This window comes from Apostichopus japonicus, chromosome 13 (assembly GCF_037975245.1).
Source record: "Apostichopus japonicus isolate 1M-3 chromosome 13, ASM3797524v1, whole genome shotgun sequence".
Taxonomy (NCBI): Eukaryota; Metazoa; Echinodermata; class Holothuroidea; order Aspidochirotida; family Stichopodidae; genus Apostichopus; species Apostichopus japonicus.
The window spans coordinates 605,928-626,545 of record NC_092573.1 but is presented as its reverse complement, the minus strand read 5'-3'; the positions used below and the strand labels follow the sequence as shown (position 1 = coordinate 626,545).

The 20,618-nt window shown below is 39.8% G+C and overlaps 1 protein-coding gene across 3 annotated transcripts in view; it reads right to left on the bottom strand.

The window, feature by feature from the left end:
* Positions 1-19,139, bottom strand: part of LOC139978205 (SHC-transforming protein 1-like) — a 49,003-nt gene extending 29,864 nt beyond the window's left edge. The window contains exons 1-3 of one of the 3 annotated variants that reach the window (XM_071988144.1): positions 18,808-19,139; positions 13,760-14,259; positions 2,754-2,824 (exon numbers count right to left, since the gene is read on the bottom strand). In XM_071988144.1, coding sequence (XP_071844245.1) covers positions 2,754-2,824; positions 13,760-13,927 — 239 coding nt within the window. In that variant the 5' untranslated portion in view covers positions 13,928-14,259; positions 18,808-19,139. The remainder of the gene's footprint in view (positions 1-2,753; positions 2,825-13,759; positions 14,260-18,807) is intronic. The other 2 variants (XM_071988143.1, XM_071988145.1) reach the window with 2 other exon arrangements.
* Positions 19,140-20,618: the final 1,479 nt, after the last annotated feature.

The following is a 20,618-nucleotide window of genomic DNA, read 5'->3' as shown; positions in this document are numbered from 1 at the left end:
CGGAGTTCCAATAATAAGGAGAGGTTTTTCAAACAACTGTCAGTAATTTTCATATTTAAACAACATATTTATGAGATCCATAAACTGAAATAGTCTGTAGAACTGTGTCCCTCTGTTCCTATATTAATAGCCTTACAGTGTGTATGGTGCATCCACAATTAACACATATTTACTGATCCTTACAGTTAACACAGTGTCGATTACTGTACCAGTGCAAAACAGAATATATACCATATTTACATAGAAACACACAAAACTACAGTAAAATTAAGTTGCCCAAAGTAATATCAGAAGAACACAAAGACAAAACTGACCACATCATTTTGTGACCATGATATTGCTCTTGAAACTCTTTGAAGTGAAAACGATCTCAACCAGCAGCGGAACTAAAATTAGGCTATATCAATTGACGATGATCTGCTGTACTGTAACCTGATAATACTTTAAGTGCAAAGGAACCTTTGGAGGGCAGGCAGGCAGCTGGGACTGATGGAGTAGTACATAATAGTGGAGAGAGCTTCTCAAATGGCTCTAAATAATTATGTAAAACTGTATATGTAAACATATAAATGAGATAAACAGTTAGTATTCTGTCTTGTTCACATTATTTTTCAATTCATCCACTTTGTAGTTACCGGGTGCATCCGCATACAATCCGGTCAGTTTATAAAAGTTATCTACAGTAATCTGATCACAGTTACACAGTGTCATTGAGGATACAGTACCTCTGCAGGAAGTAGAATACTATCTTTCTTACCGAATGTATAGAAACACACAAAACTATGGCACAGTATTTGAATGCACCACATATAATAAGGTATATACAGGACTGTACTGTTGTACATGGACCAGACTGACCCGATTGTTTTGTGCCCTAAATCGCTCCTCCTCCAACCGTTTCTCAGTCCAAAGTGTAAATTGATCTGTGTCAGGAAAGACGTGAAGTACTACAGCAGTGCAGTAGGCTGAGTAATCAAATCAGTAGGATCTGGCATAAGTGCAAAGAATCTTCAGAGGGACGGTTGAGACCGATCGAATATCATTTCATAACGCTAGACTCAAATTATATATATGATATTACGAGCAACTACTGTACAGTACTACTGCATTTACCAGTATTCGAGCTCGGAGCAGAATTTTTTCCGTAACAACACCCTGCTCTGAGGTACTCTGTACTAGCTGTTACCACAACAAGACATACAGACTACAGAGTGCACACACTTTCTACAGTATGTAACTGCACACATACATCGTATCTTGTAACTGTTAAGTCAAGTCAATGTGTTCTTCCACTTTCACAATTTCAAGAATGCCTCTATTTTTAACAGTGTATTTTATCACAAACTAAAAAAATTGCTTTAGAACCAGAGTTGATAATATTTCTTTGAAAAAGGGCTTCCACCTGGGTAAAGTTTCATATCATGAAGCAACATTTGAGGAAATAATTAATGCAAGTCAGCAAAAGTGGAAACAATTCCTGCTGTTCCTACAGTTCCAATCTGTGCGGATTCGAGTTGAATTTATTTGTTTGCCAAATACATTTCGACACTATAGATCATTTTCACATATTGTTGAAATAATAATGGAATATGTTCTTACAATTTCAGGGAATAATGTATCCAGTATCACATTTCAACATACTATGCAAATTGGTCAAATTGCTTTGTTCAAAGATGTATATAGTGCACATTTTATTTTACATAGGAACCACAGTATTTTATAAGAGACCAAATTCAGAGCCTTCAAATCTGCTATACAAAATTTGAACCCTACATTTTTCCCTGAATTATATTAATCATGAAGATTTGATGTAGTTTTCACTTTTTCAATGTGAAATTGAATGTACAGTATGAGAGGGTTTTAATAATCACAAAGTTTATATTATAACTAGTGTATCTTTATATAGTATCTGGCTAACAAACACTGTACAGTTTTTATGCAAAGTTTGCAATGTTAAATAAGTTCATATCCTAATCTAGTCAATATGCATTTGGAGAAAACTCCTGGGTGTGATATATACTTTCTGTTTTTATGTATATTAATTGTGACTGATTTGTGTGACCCCCAAGTTATTGTGACTGTTATTGTGTACGGTAGTGAGTGAGAGACACCAGTGCATTAATAGACCAGTCATCCCTGAGTAAGTCATTTATACGCCTGACTGATCTTCTGTAGAGTTCTTTTGGAAACGAATCTGTACCACAGAATGGCTAGGGTTGTTACTCAGCAATCTTAACATCATGTGTGCTAAAAGAATAATCATGCATGAGTCGGTAACAGCCATTTTCCAATGATTCATACACAAGAAGAATACCAGCAGAAAATTAGTACTATGCAAAGAAACGGCAAACTAAAATATTAGATGTGTAAAGGTAGATCTAAGTTGACCTCTTAAAATTCGGCAAATGGTAGATTCAGAAGATTATGGTTGCATTCAGCCAGAATTAGGTCAGGGGTAGTTTGGAAAATTGGGGGTTTGGCGGGGGGAGAAAGAGATAGAGAAGTACAATGGTAAAATGTTACCAACTTGTAGATTAGATATATAAGAGATTAGTGCTGTGACAGGTATAAGAGGGATACTCTAGTACCCTTAAAGTTTAATCAACTGTGTTTTAAGAAGATTCACACATCCATCCAAAGCTCCTTTATGCTGGGCTCTCTGTTCCTCTGTCAATTATCGCTAATTAAGGTTAACCGCAATTAATGAAGAAGAAAACCTGTCAGCGTGCATGTAGACATTCTTTCGTACTTACTTTGTGACTTGTCCTCTGACTTCAAATGGAAGTGTCCTTGTTGATTGCTTAACCTCAAGACATCCAACATACTGTAAGACAAAAATAAAATAAATATCATATTCACCGCCATAAGAGAGGTACAGTACTGTACAGAACTAAGTACAAAAATGACAAGAATTGTACTTAATAATGTCACATTCCCACTCACATATATGTATATTCATCATGAACATTATAAATCTAATAAGAATTCATGTTTACTTTTCCAACAAATAAATAAAATAATACACCACCATAGGAAGTTCACCATATACAGTACAGTAGGAAGTGAGGTGGCGATATTCTGTACTGCCTATAATGAAAGATCCACATTATTAAACATACATCTACAACTTACTGTACTATCATGTATGCATATTGTATTAATGTTTTATCGAGGATAATTTGGTAAATATGTTCCACTGGACATTCAAACTACATTGCCACATTTCTATATTTGTAAACTCAACTCTCACCCGATTGACAAAAAAGTCTCACAAAAATGAAAAAAAAACTTCGGTTCACAACTCTACTTTAATCAAATTATAAGCCATGAAATATTCACACTTCAATTCCAGACAAACTAAATACCAAATGGTTGGCATTTATATTTCATTTTGCCAAATTCTGAGAAAATGATGCTTGAACTGCTATACACACAGTGACAGGGTATACCAAGTATTGCTGTAGTGAGAACTTGCTACTACGTATAGTAAACTGTAAATCCACATGTACAGGTATGTACATTATATATTATATATTACAAGCAAGGAAAGAAAGAAAACTTGTAGTTTGAAATATAAATGAAAAAATTATACTTTTTTAAAAGCTTTTATGATTTCTTCAGTGTTTCAAATTAGCTTTGTATTCACAATTAGCTCTAGAGACAATATTCCTGTGGTTTATACTGTAAAATGTATGCTGTTTAATGTAGGGTTTACAGTATATACAGTAGTACTGCAAGTTACTAATTGCATAAGTAAATACATTCATTTTCAAGGTTTATTCTGACGGTACTGCTCGGCTAACTTTGACTTACAGTTCTAAATAATGACCCAAAATATCTGAACATTGACATCAGTCCATTTAAAGAGGAAACAAGCAAGCTGGACAGGTACGGAAGAGGAAACTCAACATATACACAGAGCTACTGTACATAAGTACCGGACTATGATGCCGTACCGGGTTACCAACTACTGTATTAGATAAGAAAACACAGCTGTTATTTATATTGTGTGTACTACTGTACATTTGTACATATTATACTGCACCTACAGAATACTGTAGGTAAAAAACAAGCTGTTACTTATTATGTACACTATAGTACTATTGCACATTTGTACATGTTATACTGTAGGTAAAAAAAACAGAGCTCTTTTAATTATTGTGTTTACTTTAACTTCTACTGTAAATTTGTACATATTATACTGCACCTACAGTATGTATACAACAGCTACTGTATGGTACTAACTAACTAGATGGTGAACAGAAACAAGTTTCTTGCCTGTTTATTTCCTTCTCTTTGTAATTGAATCAGTGAAGGTACAGTACCAAATTTTGTCTAGATAGAAGCACATAGCCCTGTCAAATTCAACATAATCTATTTTTCCACCACAAGCAATCATACATCTGCTAGTGCTTTAAACAAAAGACTTGTAGATAGTTTGGTTAATTTAAGCATAAATTTTGTTACATCATAATTAATGAACAATAACGAATGCAGCAAGCTATCTAACATCAACACTTATCCTAAGTGTGGGACGACTACTGTACAACAATTTTACAGCATAGTCAGCAAAGCTTTACAGTAACCTGACGATTTGCATAACAATTAGGGGCAAAAGTATGTTTCATTTAAGAACTGGTTAAGTCTATCTAACACAATCGTAAAAGTGCTATAGTCGACTGTACAGTATAGGCAGTGACAGCTACAGAAGTAATATTGAAACCTAGCATCTGGGAGATCGTTGTTTTAATCCCTGACCGGCCAAAGTAAAGTGGGGCTTTTTTATCCAGAAAATATTCTATAACACATTAGGTACACTACAGTACAATTTGGTCTACAGTACCTATAAGAGAGGAATTGGCTTGATAAATATGTTTGACATTTAAAGGAAATATGAAACATGAAAACTAATGTAATTTGTATGACCTAGTCAATTGTAATGTCATCTTTCACCATATCTTACACTCTTAATTAATGTTTTCCCCGCAACAGGTGCAGACTCTCATGTCTAATTGCCAAATGTTATCTCCAGACAACATTTGCTTTTTTTCTTTCAATAAGTTTATGAGAACTTCCTGAATCCCGCTTAACTAAGGGATACATATTTTCTTCAATTTCTTCTTTTGCATCAATGAAAGTTAAGACCCATGTTCAATTATCGCAGCGTGAACAGTTTATGACGAATCAAGAGCCATGTGACGTCGACAGGTACTGATTTCGACAGACAACAAACTACCTTCACGAGTATCCTAAATATGTAACAAAAAAAGTCTAGAAACTTGTAAAAGTAAGAGGGCCTGACGTTTCGATCCTAGCAAGAATGACAAGTTACAGTAACAGAAGGGACAAATACTTGCCCAGAATACAGACAGGTTAATGAGCATGGTGAACATAATAAGATATAGATGTATGAGGATTAGTTGACTAGGGATGGAGAGAGGAAAGAAACCAACAGGGGAAGAGTAGAGGTAGGAGATAAACTGTAGAGGGACAAAGAGAGGATGAAGGGAAGAGGATAGGGAGTAAACTAGAGAAAGACAAAGACAGAAAAGAGTTGAAAAAAATAAATAAATAAAATAAAACAGGTTGAAGAGAGCTACTAGAAGAGGGATGACAGAGGGGAAACAAGGGAAGATGGAACGGGGGGGGGGGGGGAGGGCAGAGCAAAAGAAAGGTTAGTCATGTCCTTCCTGAATGTTGAGCCCATGAGGTTGAATGGTGCGACGGCATTGCATCCACAGTCTCTCTCTGCTGATAGGTACTACTGTAGGTCAGGACAGCTACCTAAGGATTCAATCCTCTGTAGGGACATGTCTAGAGTGAGACATGTCCCTACAGGGAATTGTCTAGAGGTAGTCTACAAAAAGTTAGTCAAGTAAAATTCTAGCTTTAGACAGGTGATTCAGAGTTTGCCTGGGGCTTTATCCTGTATCTAATCCCTCCCCCATCTAATCCTTCTTTTATGATCGTATCACACCTTCTCAATCTGTGGATCTCTCGTAATCTATGAAAGCTCTCTGATATTGTCACTACTGTATACTGTATAGTGCTGATATATGCTGTACACATGTTTGTACTTTATCATATTCCAGACAGATACTTTTAGAACTGGCAAACTATATTTGGAATAATTTTTGGTTATTTTTACACTGGAACATACCTCTATTTTGAATTGAATATACTTATCACCTCTCTCCTTTAGGGCGGGGGGGGGTGAGGAAGGGCATGGGGGTGGAGTTGCTTGAAGAAGGTAGACTCACACTTATTGAAGTACTAAGGAGCCACCCTTCATTGTTTGTTTGTTTAAAGGAAATTTCTCAGTTTTAGTTGAATCCCAAAAACTTACCTGGTTTTAGGGTCTACGAGCGACGATACCTATCTCATACTTACACAGCGCCCCAGAGCAGGTGGCTGAAGTAGCCGTGCATGCACGGAGTAAGCCTTTAAGCCTGACTCGGGAGGCCAGCCAGGAGGCTGAGCCATCCCTGGATCACAAGTCCTGACTGTGGACTCGCGCCAGGCTCTCGTTGCATACTCCGCAGCTTTTGCAGGGACTCCCTTCTGATGTAGGTCCCTGCGGAGAGTTTCTACGCACAGAGCTGGATGTTTGGGATCCATCTGTCGGCCTCTGTCTGGCCTCGCAGGACGATTGCCCTGGGTGGAAGTCTGAGAGGGTAGTCGACGAGCAGCTCCATTATCAGAGGAAACCCCGTTTGGTTCGGCCAATACTGTGCGAGTAGGAGCATGGTTGCGTCTGAGTCTCTGAGTGTTGCCAGCACCTTGCGAATTAGGACGAAGGGTGGAAACGCGTACAGGTACAGGTCCGCCTGCAGGAACAAGAATGCATCCACTTTCCACGCTTTCGCGTGAAATGTCCTCCTGCAGAATTTTGGGATCTTGAAATTCGTTGCTGATGCGAAGAGGTTGATGATCGAGATATTGAAGATCTGGAACGTCCAGTTCGCCCAGTGTTGGGTTATATCCCACTCGTTCGGGCTCGTGGTTCGCGAGAGGATATCCGCTGGCTGATTGTCTACTCCCGCTAGGTGTGACACCGTGAGGGAGATGTTCAGGCTGTCGCATAGATGGAGCAGCTCCCAAATTATCTCGGTGAGTGTTCGTGAGCGGGTCCCGCCTTCCTTGTTGACATAGGCCACTGTTGTTGAGTTGTCTGTCCTCACGTAGACTGCGTGACCCCTCAACTCCTTTTGCCATGCTCTCACAGCGTTGAGGATGGCCTTGGCCTGCAGTGCGTTGAAGTGACCACGTCGGCCAGCGGAGTGGGACCGTGGAGATGGTGAGAGGGTGGGTTTGTAGATAATCCACCTCAATAATCCCTGGCTGCTTAACCGAGCCCAGGGAGTTACTCAACAAACGCCAAAGCGTTATTAAACGTTTCGAATTCTGTCATGATAACTTAATTTGTGGTGTAAGAAATATGTCACCGAAACGATTTCAGGCTATTATTCCAAACAATTTTCGCTAGGATATTAATATAACCTTGATATAACATTAATATCTCATAGACACGTTATGTCGACGTTCTTACACAACACATTTAACGTAATAAACACGTATTAAATGTTAAGATAACGTACCCGTTACTTCAAATCTCTTCATGTAGAGATGTGTCCATTTCGTAGTTCAGTAAAGGTTTCTAACTTCCTATCGAAACCACCTAGCGCATAGTCACGACTAGGCCATCAGGTGCTACGAAATGCAATTTGCTTAAAATGTCTGAACATCGAACATTATTCATGAAGCGCATACTGTATGTTCGGGGCGTGTTATCGTTTGGAAGTTTGTTGGGGTTCTATCCTACCCCTTTTCCAACTTACTAACGCGTTTGTCTCGGTAATTCACCAAAGAAATAGAGAGGCTTACTCCGTGGGATAGCTCACATATTCGACAGCTCGTTGCAGCAAACGTTGAGCTCACACGTGGCAAGCCAGGTGCCTGCTTGGCACCTTCTCTCTTAACAAATGTACAGCGTGTACACATTCCTGGCAGTTTGCCCAGGTTCTTAAGTTTTCGTTTTCCCTAGCACTTAGCCAGGTTTGCTAGGTGGCTGCTTGGCCCCCATGCTCTCTTAACAAATGTACAGTGTCGAACATTTCGATGAATTATAATTGGAGAGGAGTATAATTAGCGAGGAGAATATGTCCCATGAATGCCCAGGAAATCTATGTCATGTCCTGGTTTCCGCTGGTACCAGTTAAACACACATTTGGGATGTGTGGCGATTAATGGTATAGTGATTGCCGTGTTTCTCCGCAATTGATTTGAACCTGTCGTCGCAGCTCAAGCTGCTACTTCCGGGGCAACACTCCCCCGATGTAGGAGGGCTTTCGCTCCTCTGTAACCCCGAAATCTAGGGGTCGACCTCGTCGTTTAGGCCGGACAGGCTGAACGGCATTCTGCAAACCAGAACTTCCTCTCCGGGGAACAAATCAGGTTCCATTCTTTGGTCTGGGATTGATCGTGGTGTCGCGGCCGGGCTGGCCGTGGGTTGCGATCGCTCCTCGGCCCCAATATCTGTGTTCAGTGCCAGTCTTTGTCCTTCCCCTTGGGGATGAGTATATCTCTCTTCGCCATGGGGACCTGGCTCGGGGCTGGCCCAGCAGATGTTACTCTCATCCGCACCAAGCCTCGGGACCGGGCGCGGCTCCGGTTAGGAGATCTGCGGGCCGGGCTTCTGCCCCTGCTACCCCGTTCTGGGGCCCAGCAGTTGTTATTTTCGTCGGCTCCCGGCTCCGGGACCAGCTCTGGGTTCGGAGTGGGACTTCGGTTCCGGGCTCCCTCTGGAGTCTCGTGGGACCCAGGCCCTCTGGAACCCATCTCTGGGGCCCCAGCAGTCGATTGTAGCTCCAGTTCCCGGCTTCAGGGCCGGTCTCGGATCCGACGTGGAACCTCGCTTCCGCACTCCCTCTGGGATCTCGCCGGACCAGTGGTCTCACCGGACCCGGGGTCTCACTGGACCCGGGCTCCCGGAGCCCATCTCTGGTGTGTGTACCACTCTCCTCCAACCGGACATTTTGTCTGTTCTGGTCGGACCAGACATCGCTGGTTCGGTCTTCCCGGTCTTCCGTGGGATCGTCCCCGGATAGAGCCGCATCCTGCCCAGGTCGTCCTGGCTCCCGGGTCTCTGGGAGTCTCTCCATGCTCTGGCTCCGGCTTCGGGGGGCCAGGTCCTGGATTGGGCCAGCCTCCTGGCTGGCTCCTCGAGTTGGGCTTGAAGGCCTACTCCGTGCAAGCACGGCTACTTCGGCCACCCACTCGTGATCCAGGGACGGCTCAGCCTCCTGGCTGGCCTCCAGAGTCAGGCTTAAAGGCTTACTCCGTGCAGGCACGGCTACTTCAGCCACCCGCTCTGGATCATGTTGCGACCCTCCTGGGTACCGGCAGGCTTCCTGGCTCCTGCCTACCCAGGTCCTGGGTCGAGCCAGCCTCCTGGCTGGCTCCTCGAGTTGGGCTTGAAGGCCTACTCCGTGCAAGCACGGCTACTTCGGCCACCCACTCGTGATCCAGGGACGGCTCAGCCTCCTGGCTGGCCTCCCGAGTCAGGCTTAAAGGCTTACTCCGTGCATGCACGGCTACTTCAGCCACCTGCTCTGGGGCGCTGTGTAAGTATGAGATAGGTAGAGGAGTGAAGTAGACCTATAGATCATAAATCAAGATAAGCAGATGCTACTGGCTATCACTGGCAGTATATATCCTACACTCAGAATAAACATCTTAGATGTTGCAACGTGAAGGAAGTTGTGCAGTACAGGTACATGACCATATCTACTGTAGCAACTAAGCCTGGTAGTTAATACAGTCCATTAAGTTAATTTGCTTTTATTTGCCAATTATTTCCACTGAAATGCTTTATGACTCGCTGAAAAAAAATATAGCTGTCGTAATTAGTCAAGCAAATACAGTACTGTACTGTACAGTACAAGTATGCAGTGAGCTTAACTTAACAGTATACATGTGGGTATCTGAATTTAATTGCATAGGGACTAGTTATATGCGGATATACTGTACAGGTTGGGTCCACTTAAATTTAAATTCTCTACTGTACACACATACAGCATTCCAGGTATATTTTGTTTTGACTCCGCATACAGGGGATGGCTTGATCCATGATTAAAGAAAATCGGACCATCATTTCACCATTTTACTGCACCCATGAAATGGTACATATCCTGCCCATCCATCCTAAATCCCCACCCCCTACCCTCACTCTTGCTTAGAAGTTAAAATGATGACGACAACAACCACAAAAACTCATAAAATCCTATACTCAAGGACAGAACTTAGCATTTCCCTGAGCTGTTACAGTATCCATGGTAACGTATTATACTACAATAGATAGTTGGACAAAGGGAAGAGGATACCTTTTGCGCAATAGGTATTGTTCACTGAATTTTAAATCCTTCTCTCCCTCTCAAACTTTGTAAGATGATGAATGACAGAATGAGCCACTTGCTTTATGTGATGCTACTGTACTACAGTACTGTACAATAACTGAAAACACAACATACTACATAGCAAATATACTGTACCACACTTGAGTAGTTGCTCAGGCAAACAATACCCAGAACATAGACAGTACGTTTCATGATACTGTATGTTAGTAATCCAGTGCGGGCCGAAAATTACTCCACTACAGTACTTTGAATTATAATTCCAATCTTCGTTTTCCTGTCAGTATTCTAGAGAAATGCATTATTATGAAAAAGGTGGTCTCCATTTTGACATTTCTTTAAGGGTGAAATGATTCTTACATCTACAGATCACAATGATTTTCCTACAGGACCTACAGACAGCATTAAACTAAGACCATCAATAGCTGCTCTGGTCAAAGCTACAGTTAAAGTGATACAATATTTTGGTTGGGTGCATTTTACTGTACTCACTACCATATATACAGTTGTCAGAGAATAACAAATTTGATCACAAAAAACCAGGTCTTGCTTCCTTATGGCCATTTCTAAAGCAATTACTACGTAGTTACGGAGTAGTCGCATTCTGTCAGCCATACAGTATGTACAGTTACCCTAAAACCACTCAATACAATTCCATTTTTTTCATTTTCAATTTCAAATGTATTTCTCACATGTTTAAACAAGATTAATACAATAATTACATTACAGTAGGAAGGTTACTATATATGCAGGACACTAGAAAAACAGCAAAGTTGTTATCTCAGCTAGTAGAAAAACAGCTCTGTCAATGTCACTCAATGACAACAAAACATACAATTTCAAGTAATAGTAACAACAACACTATGATTTTCCACACAGTAATTAGTATTGCATTCAGTTAATTATAATGGAAAGGTTTATAGACCTTACAAGTGCCACTTGCACTTGATCCGCAGGTGACATCTGGACCTATGGTTTACCTACTGTACACACACAATGTACTGTATAGTATGTTACATTCAAACTCCTGGTTTTGTGTGATTTCCTGAAAAGTACTTAATGGGATAAGGTGGGAGGGGGAGGGGGAGGGGAGAAGGGGAACGAGGAGGGGAGGAGGGGGAGGAGTGATTCTGACAGTGGCATCTAGTATAAACAGGCCCTAAAGCAACTGACCACTTCACAGCAACCAACTTGACACTACTTACTGTAGTACAGACTGACACCAATGTCAACACAACACTTTATTCACATCAAGGACTTCATTAAATTTCGAACGACATTTAATCACCTTTATGTAATGCATTTAACTCATGGGACACTTCAGCAATGCTGCTATATACGTACAGTATAGCAGCAAATCAAAATCCAAGGCAGAAATATTCATTCCTGTGAGAGATGTCCACGGTAACTATGCAAATACATCGCCCTGTATCTAACCATCTGAAAAGAATCCATCGTTAGCATTCCAAAGTGATCTTAATTTGCGAAGCTGACGCTAACCTGGCTGAGGTAACTGTACAACCTTGAGTTGAAAGTGCCTGGAACACTTAAAGCAGTATGATGATGATACAAAGTCTGTTTTGTCAACTGGATCTCTCAGATGTTCAGACTTCTATACAGTACAGTAAAACTCCTCTTTATCCGAGCCTCTCTTTATCCGAACCGGCCATCCATTCATAAATAAAAAGTCTAGATGCCTAGTGTTATTGTTTATAAGAACTGTACAGTACTCATATTAATGTACAACTTAAATTTGTTCACTTGTACACAACAATCAACTTTCAAATTCTTTTGCCAAAGCAAGTGTACTTTCATTCATCTACAACAATTTGTACAAATAACGATCAGACATTTATGTAGTACAGTAGGTGATTATCTATTCGACATATAAAGCAATGGGAGAATGGATGAAAATACACATGCTTTGTCAAATGAATCTGAAAGCTGATCGTTACGTAAGTTAACAAAAACAATATATACCATCATTTAGAAGGCATAATATCGCATTTTACGGTTGTTTTATAGTCGAAAATATTCGAGTATCCAAACTTTTCCGTTATTCGAACTAACTTCGGTCCCGACCACTTTGAATAATCAGGGTTTGTAGCTCCCTTCCCCCCCCCTCCCCCAACAAGAAACCACTTCAAATTGTTTAGATTAGAACCATCATGGGAATCTGGGAATATATTAGAAGATTTGATGCATTCATGCATTCAATGACTACTGTACCCACCAAGTTGAACCCCCCTACATATTTATGGGATGACTAATGCATTTTAACTGATTTATTGTACCCAACAGCCCGATACATAACTCTAATTTAAAGTGTTTTAAGCGCACAATTAACCCTCTGTTCTGTAAAACATGCCCAGGTATTTCTATTGTACTGTAGAATACACAATGTAGTGCCTATAGATGCTGTAACGATCACTGAATGTACAGTACAATACTCACCTTTATGGTTCATGGTATTAACACCGACATAAATATACCTACATAACAAAAGATGACGGATTATATTCAACAATAATAGGACTCTTTTCAGCAAAGTCACCTCAAAGTACTAGAACAGTTCTTCAATTGCATTTCAAAATACTCTTTACACATATTTAATCTACTGTACAGCTCCCTTCCATTTGAAAAGGAAAGTAAAACCGCTTTCATACTGTAAGGGCCAAATTTGTCTGGTCAATTAGGTTAAAGTCTTTAGCAGTAACAGCTACTATGTAGTTCTGTTTGTAGATATCATTTTATCAGTTTTATTTCTTAATTGCCTGTCTAATATAATTTTACATAATTTGTAACACAGACCTCATGTTGTGAGGAGACAGGTAAGCGAGTCACTCGTAAGCGAAGAACGAAGTAAATCTCATAAAAACAGATTTACTATTTCCTAAGAATTCTCTGAAAGCGACTTAACAACCCAACATGCCGATGTAGAGATGTGGCGACTCCTTCCATTAATTTTCCAACAAATCAAGCTCAGGGTTCCTTAACCTTAAATATATGTGTATGTATTATACTGTGAGAGTGTTGTGGTCAAGTGGTTAAAGGCAGTGGACTTGTGATCTAAGGCTTACAGGTTTGAGTCCTGGCCAGATCATTATGTTGAGGCCTTAGAGCTGGATCACCATTGCCTCTCTTCACCCAGGTGTATACATGGGGGCCGGAGGAGATAAACTGTCAGTTGGTCGCTGTTAAGCTGCTGCCATGTGGAGGGATTGTCTCTATGTTTGACAGGTTATCGTTGACCAGGGTAATATTGTTATGCACCTTGAGCTCTGTCATCGGTGGACATAGCTGCACTTTTTAAATCCTGCATATTACTATCATAATTTATTACTTACCCTGACACCGTAACATATCCCTCCATGTTTCAACTTTTCTTCTGGATGTAGCCAGCCATGAACAGGTTTGTTGATGAAGGTCCCAGTCCTTGTCCACAAATCATCATTGGTCCTCTGTCCAACAGTATTCGGACCCTTTTTATTAAATTTTGGAAGTATTCCGGCCATTACAGAAGTTCAGTACCAAACGTTACTTTGGTCTTTGAAAGATGATCGAGTACAGGTAAACAGTTTTTGCTCTCCAAAAATTAAAAAATTAAAAAATAGGACAAGACTAATTAATTTATCACTGATGGGGAAACTTTAGCAGATATATTGTGATATAAAATTTCACAATTTATTTAAGAAATAGATCCACAGATGTAAAATATGAGTTTTCCATGGCTGGTTAAACTGAACAACATTACCGCGAGAAGAAAATTGCCAAGCTTTGGCCTTGAATTTTACCAGGCGGTAAGGTAACACGGATGGCTGGTGCCGAACTGCCTTGAGATCAAACACTGTAGAAATAAATAAGGAAGTTTCATATCAGGTTCTGTTATCACAAATACTGTATATATATACTGTATAGAATAATATATAGAGAATAGGCAAGTGTTGTGAGAATTGATAGGCTCCAGTGTTTACATTTCATGATTTGCAGGTCATAGTACAAGGGAATTAGAAAGCAGCTAACTCCGTGGATGACAATACCACCTCTTACTCGGTAACAGTGCCTGCCGTGTGGTAGTATGAGTACAGGTATTACTATGCAATAACACAGTGCTAGTAACAGTTCAAACTCACAACAAATGTTGCACTGTAACCACTGTACTGTAGGCCCATTGGCCCAAATAGTAGATTGAACACACTTCACGCTTCTATCCTTGTGATCAGACTAGAGTGCATTTTCTCCAAGTAACCTAAATAATTATAACTACTGTACAGTAAACTGTTAACAGTGGATGAAACGAAACATTCATAATTATTCTAACATTATTAGAAAGTTCATTGGTGCAGTAAATAACTTTACAGTAATATATATATCAGTCTGGAAAGATCATTAAAGGTGCGTGCAAACTGCTGTAGTACAACTGAGCAGAAAAACTTCAAACCTGGATACCGTCAGTGATCACCAAACAATATGGCTGACAGGTTTTCACTATTTCCTACTTACATGAGCAACTCACCTGAGGCCATTTCCTAGTGGCTCTATCAGGCTAATTTACATAAATAAGGGACACAATGCAACTTTAGTTTGAAGACTTTCTCCATCAAAACTGTTTTTCAGTTCAACCTTGGACTTTTTTCCCCCACTTGCCCCATTTAAAGATACAGTGCAAAGAAACAAAAATTGAAATATTTCCTATTTACCTGAAAAAACACTATACCTTTGTATCAAATTATTAGAAATATGACAGTATGGAATTGGATAATTAGACCCACAACCCACAATCTTTCATGACGACTGCGCCATGAACCACCAAACCCCACCCCCCCTTTCCCCGAGGATGTTCTGTAGATCAATTTTCTAAAAGTCTTGCAACAAACCAAAACATTTCGGTGACCTAATCTTTATGTCACTCCCAATAGTTTCCGGATCATTGCCACTGATGATGCATTCATTATACCACAGAACAGAATAGCAGGAACTGGCACTGAACACGAAACACTCGGAAATCTGATAATTTTCACTTTTAAGAACTTTGACATCCTGTAAGTTAAGCAACTTAAAGCTGAACTTAACATTGTATCGGGTCATGGGGCCGTCTAAAATAGCCTCACAATCCTTAAAGCTTTATGCTGGATCACCTTTCAGCTTTCCCCTTACATTGGTAGGTATATTGTGAGGTTTTGAGTCCTCTGCTCCATACAAAGAAAGTTCATTGAAAACCGTTGAACTAGATCCTTCCAGGAATAAAATGAGGACCATGAAGGTGTTGTGGTATCTGTCCACAAAGTAACATATCAATCATTGATGAGGAAATTATCACTTAAACTTTGGAATTGAGCAAACACACCAAAGTTCATGACATTACTGTAACTGAACATCTACACAAAAGTGTCTGGATTAGAATTTAAATGTTTAATAAGTCACCAATATTAAAGAGATCTCAAAATGATTATTAATAATCAAGTACAGTAAATATACTGAGGGGTTTTCTTGGCTTCATGAAAACAACAGAATTATCTACATTCAAAATTAATGTACTGTACATGTCAACTATAGAATAACACTGTTGCCATTCTATACTACAGTACAAGGGCTGAAAAATAATGTCTCTACCCTTGGAGCCGTATTGAAAAAAATCGTCAACCATCATTTGAACCTAATCATGCAGAAATTGTTATTATCCCTGTTTCACACAGGTCTGGGTACAATCTCATGATATATATATATATATCCTGCTTTACTTTCCTAATACAGTATGCCATTAATTCCTGGAGTTCAACCCTTTTCACGAAGCATGAGGAAGTGAACACCAAATGATCAAAAACCTCCTAGACCCTGGGATTCTCTACAGGACCTTCTTTTCACAGATACCGTTTACAATGGGACTACTGTACTGTACATTGACTTCAGTATACACACTACATATTTACTGTATTGATGATGAATTGATGATGCTTTTCAGTAAATCTGAAACCACTTTTTTGGGAAATCCAAGAAAGAGACTGTTCCTTTGAACTTTTAGTGTAACATTTCAAGTGCAATGAAATGCTTTACTCTTGACTAAGTTGCTTATGACTCTCTGATACGTTTTCACTGATCTGTGGACTTCTGAAAATGGTACGGTATATATTCTGAAGGAAGAGGAAATGGGTAGTACCCTGGTTGTACTGTAAGAGTCATAAGGGAATGAATCTGTACTAAAACTCTAAATGTACAGTATTCACTAGTCAATATCCACATTAAGATTTGAGACCCAGATTAGTGGATCAAAAACTTCACAATTTACAGGGAGACCATATCGACAGAGATTAATTTAATATATTTTAATTTAATATCTACGTACAGCATATAAATGTAGGCCTATTTAAATATTCAGTTTTAAAGTTCCATTCTGTTACTTCTGAACGTATCTTTGTCATGTTTCATAGGAACGATCATTTTTAAGATGAAGTTGAAGATAATGTACAACCTTAAAAATAAGTCAAAGACAATCGCATTATTAAACAGGTCAAGCTCAGGGTCACACTTCACAGAGTAAAACTGTGCTTTACTAAATACATGACCTTACTCTCTGAATATTGAAGACAATCTGTAATACTGTAAGTAATGATTTCATACAACTACTGTACAGTACAGCATTACTATAGATTATAGACATTACAGGTAAAACCTCACAGTGTTTCTTTTAACACTGCATTCCAAACCACAGGCAGTCCCATTACACATAGAGTAGAATGCTTTTAAAGTGACTTGTGACACAACTAACTGACTGGGTGAATTTTCCAGCCAAATTTCCTCCCTTAAGACAAGCTTTTTATTACTTACGGTACACTGTAGGAAGTCATTATTTGTTTATAGCCATGATATGATCAGTTCCAGTCAATAAGAAACTGCAGAGTTAGGCAAATGATTATGTAACAGACCAGTGCTTATAATATGTTAATCAAAATCCAACACCCTGTCAATAGTCAATATGTAAAGTAGCCACGTACAGAATTTTCAATGAGTAAAATCTGGCTCCCTGTGATCACTGGTCAATAAATACATATCCTTTAAGGTTTATACCGGCAAGAATAAGCAATTGCAAACGATATTGCTTATGTAGAGATAAGTAGAGGTACTAACTACAGTCATGTTTTTCTGTTCTTTGTATAATTTCCCAATTTCAATCTAAGCATATACCAAAAAATTATGATAGCCTTCACTCTTAAAGGAATATAGTTTAACTAGCATTTCTTTTTTGGTTAAAGGTGATAATAGCAATCACTATTAAATTATATTTACGACCATCTTCGACTAATTTTCACTTCTTGTTATTTCAGTGTTGCCCAGACTCGCCTCTCTCAAGATTCATAATGACTTAGAGGACCTTAACACATTTGTTGGCTTTAGAGCATGAAATTTAAAAGGCTTGCTATGAGTTATGGCAGGAATGAAAAATCCTGAAAAGGATCCTTGCACATTTTCATCTTTAGAACTTAAATTGTTGTGGTGTAGAGCGTGGTGTCAGACCAATTTTTGTGTGCTTAAATTAATTTTATTCCTTAGTGCTGTAGGCTTTTATTATGAAGATGAGAACACATTACTCTTTATCCCATCATTTTTCTGTCCTGATCACCATAAAACCCCTTCTTGTCAGGCCTGGACACATCAAAGACTTGGGGATATGACAAGACTTCATAGACTGCCAGACATGAACCATACTGTATTTTAAAGTTTCTCTGGAAATCCTGTAGGTTACATTATTCTTGATCTTTAATGCTGATAGATCAACACTATGATTCCAGCAACAAGCATATTTTCTGCCTATTTGTATGCACTCATGTTCACAAATTTCAGACATGGAATGGATGGGCAGGATCATCCCTGAGTGACTACAAAATAGAAGAGGTGATCCCAACATTACACTCCTTACATGTATACCTATTTGTCACCAGCTCCCAAACACAACCCTATAATGTAAATTAAAAATCTTATTTTCATCAAATTGAACTTATCAGTACTGTACATACAAATGCTGAAATGAGACTAGGCTAGGTCTATCTTTTCTCCATAGTGCATAGATTAGCCTTGCAAACGTTCCATGTGTATTTTATAAACAAACCTCACTGGATCTTCTGATATTTTCTTTTCTAGAGCCTACTCAGACCTGTTATGGGGCCTAGGAGTCTACGGTACATCTAACAATTAGTTACCTATATATTACCAGGCATACAGCTTGGCCTACAGTAACTACTTGCCAAAGTACGTTACACACAATCGCTAGCCTAGCCAACAGTGTAGGTCTATCTTTAGCCCCGTTACTGTATCACTTTTAGTGTAGGCCTTTTACTAAATTTCATTATTTCTAAATCACATACGATGCATTTAAAAGTCTAGGCTTCAATAACCTTACCAAATATGCCTCCGGTTTCAATAAAACAATATGCTTTGTTCACTTTATTCTGCAATCCATGACAAACGCGTATCACAGGTACTATGAACGTTGGTCTTTAATTGAATGAAACATGCAGCCTGCCCATCTTGACTAAATAACGTACAGCTAGCTCTGTTGATGCGGAAGTGAAGTTGAAAAACAAACAACCACATATACAAGTGACGTACATGTGGCAATAGACACACGTCTGTCATAGATATCGAAAATACGGATTGCCTGTGGCTAGAATCTGTCTTGGTAAACGTTTCAAGCAAGTTTAGTCTAAACTGATTTGTGGTGACGACGGGTCGAGTGCTTATGTACCCTTTGTCGGAGGGTTAAAAACGTAAAAACCCAGATTTATGTATAACGGTCAAACAGTAGGCCTACTGACGGAATCTAGAACTCGATCAAGAGATAATGTTGCAGTGCATATCATGGGAGAGCCAACAAAATCAGAGGGACATTGGAAGCCTATAGGGCAGGGTTGTCCAACCTACGGCCCGCAGGCCACAGTCCGGCCCGCCGCAGGGTTGCGTCCGGCCCGCGCGAGATGCTCTACGGTGCGAAATTTTAGTGAGCAGATTTATTGATAACAATTTGAAGCTATACAATCAATCATTCGAACCTTGTGGGTCCACAAAACTGCATACAGGTCAGTTTCTGTGAAACTCTCTAAGCGGAGGGGGGGGGGGCGGCTGGACTTCAACTGTTTTATCAGGAAGGAAAATAAATCAGTGCGCTCCGCGCGCAGTGCTCACATTTTGTTGCCTTGGGCTTTGGGCAAAAAATCGAAAAATCGAGCGTAGGGTTCATGCGGCCCCCTCCTTCATCATAATCATTCCATGTGGCCCTCCTCTGCAAAAGGTTGGACAACCCTGCTATAGGGCGACAGTGAGAAAGAAATACAGAAAGAAGGGAGGGACAGGGAAGCTTAGGGACCTAGGAGAACTTCTTCGTGTACTTGTAGTTTTGTGATTATTTGTAGGTTTCATCCAGTGGCGGAGCGTCCATACAGTCAGGGGGGGGCAAATGCCCCTCCTGACGGACTCAAATGGACTGATGGAGCCCTTTTCAGCTCTTTACCACTTTTTACTTATTCGCGATTATTGACTTTTTTATTGCGCTCTCATCTACATATTGACATTTGTCACATTTTGTTGGTGTAATTTGGCGATGACACCTATTTATTCTTCGTTTATCTGCAAATTAGCCAGAAAGGGTCATTTCCGGCGATCTAGGGAGTATCTTTACTCAAAAAAATTTCTGTACGCTTCGCGCTCCGCTCCGCTCCGCTCCGCTTAGATAGTGTCGAAAACGCCCCTACAGACCATTCTCGCCCCTCCTGACCAATACCCCTAGCTCCGCCACTGGTTTCATCTAGGCTAACCTTATAGTTAACATATATATATTAATAGTAATATGTGGAAGGCTCGTTCTCAGGCGCCCAACTTTTTTGAAAACTTTTAAAAGTGCCCCTTTTGTTAAAAGAAAGTATCCTTTTCCACTTTTGTAAATAATCCACAGGATTAATTTGATTGGGAGTTTAGAGGTAGCCTACGTATATTTGTGTTCTGCCGGCCAGCAACCTCACATACTCATTAAGCTTCCCTTTTTTGGGCCCGGACTCCCTGATACGCTCCCACCACCTCCCGGGACCCCAATTCAACCATCTTACCCTGACGAGTAACATTGTATCAGTTACATCCATGTAAACTGAGGTAATCTTAGAAATAATGACCACTTGAACAATAACAGCGCCTCGTCTTTCTTTTTTTTTCTACTTTGTT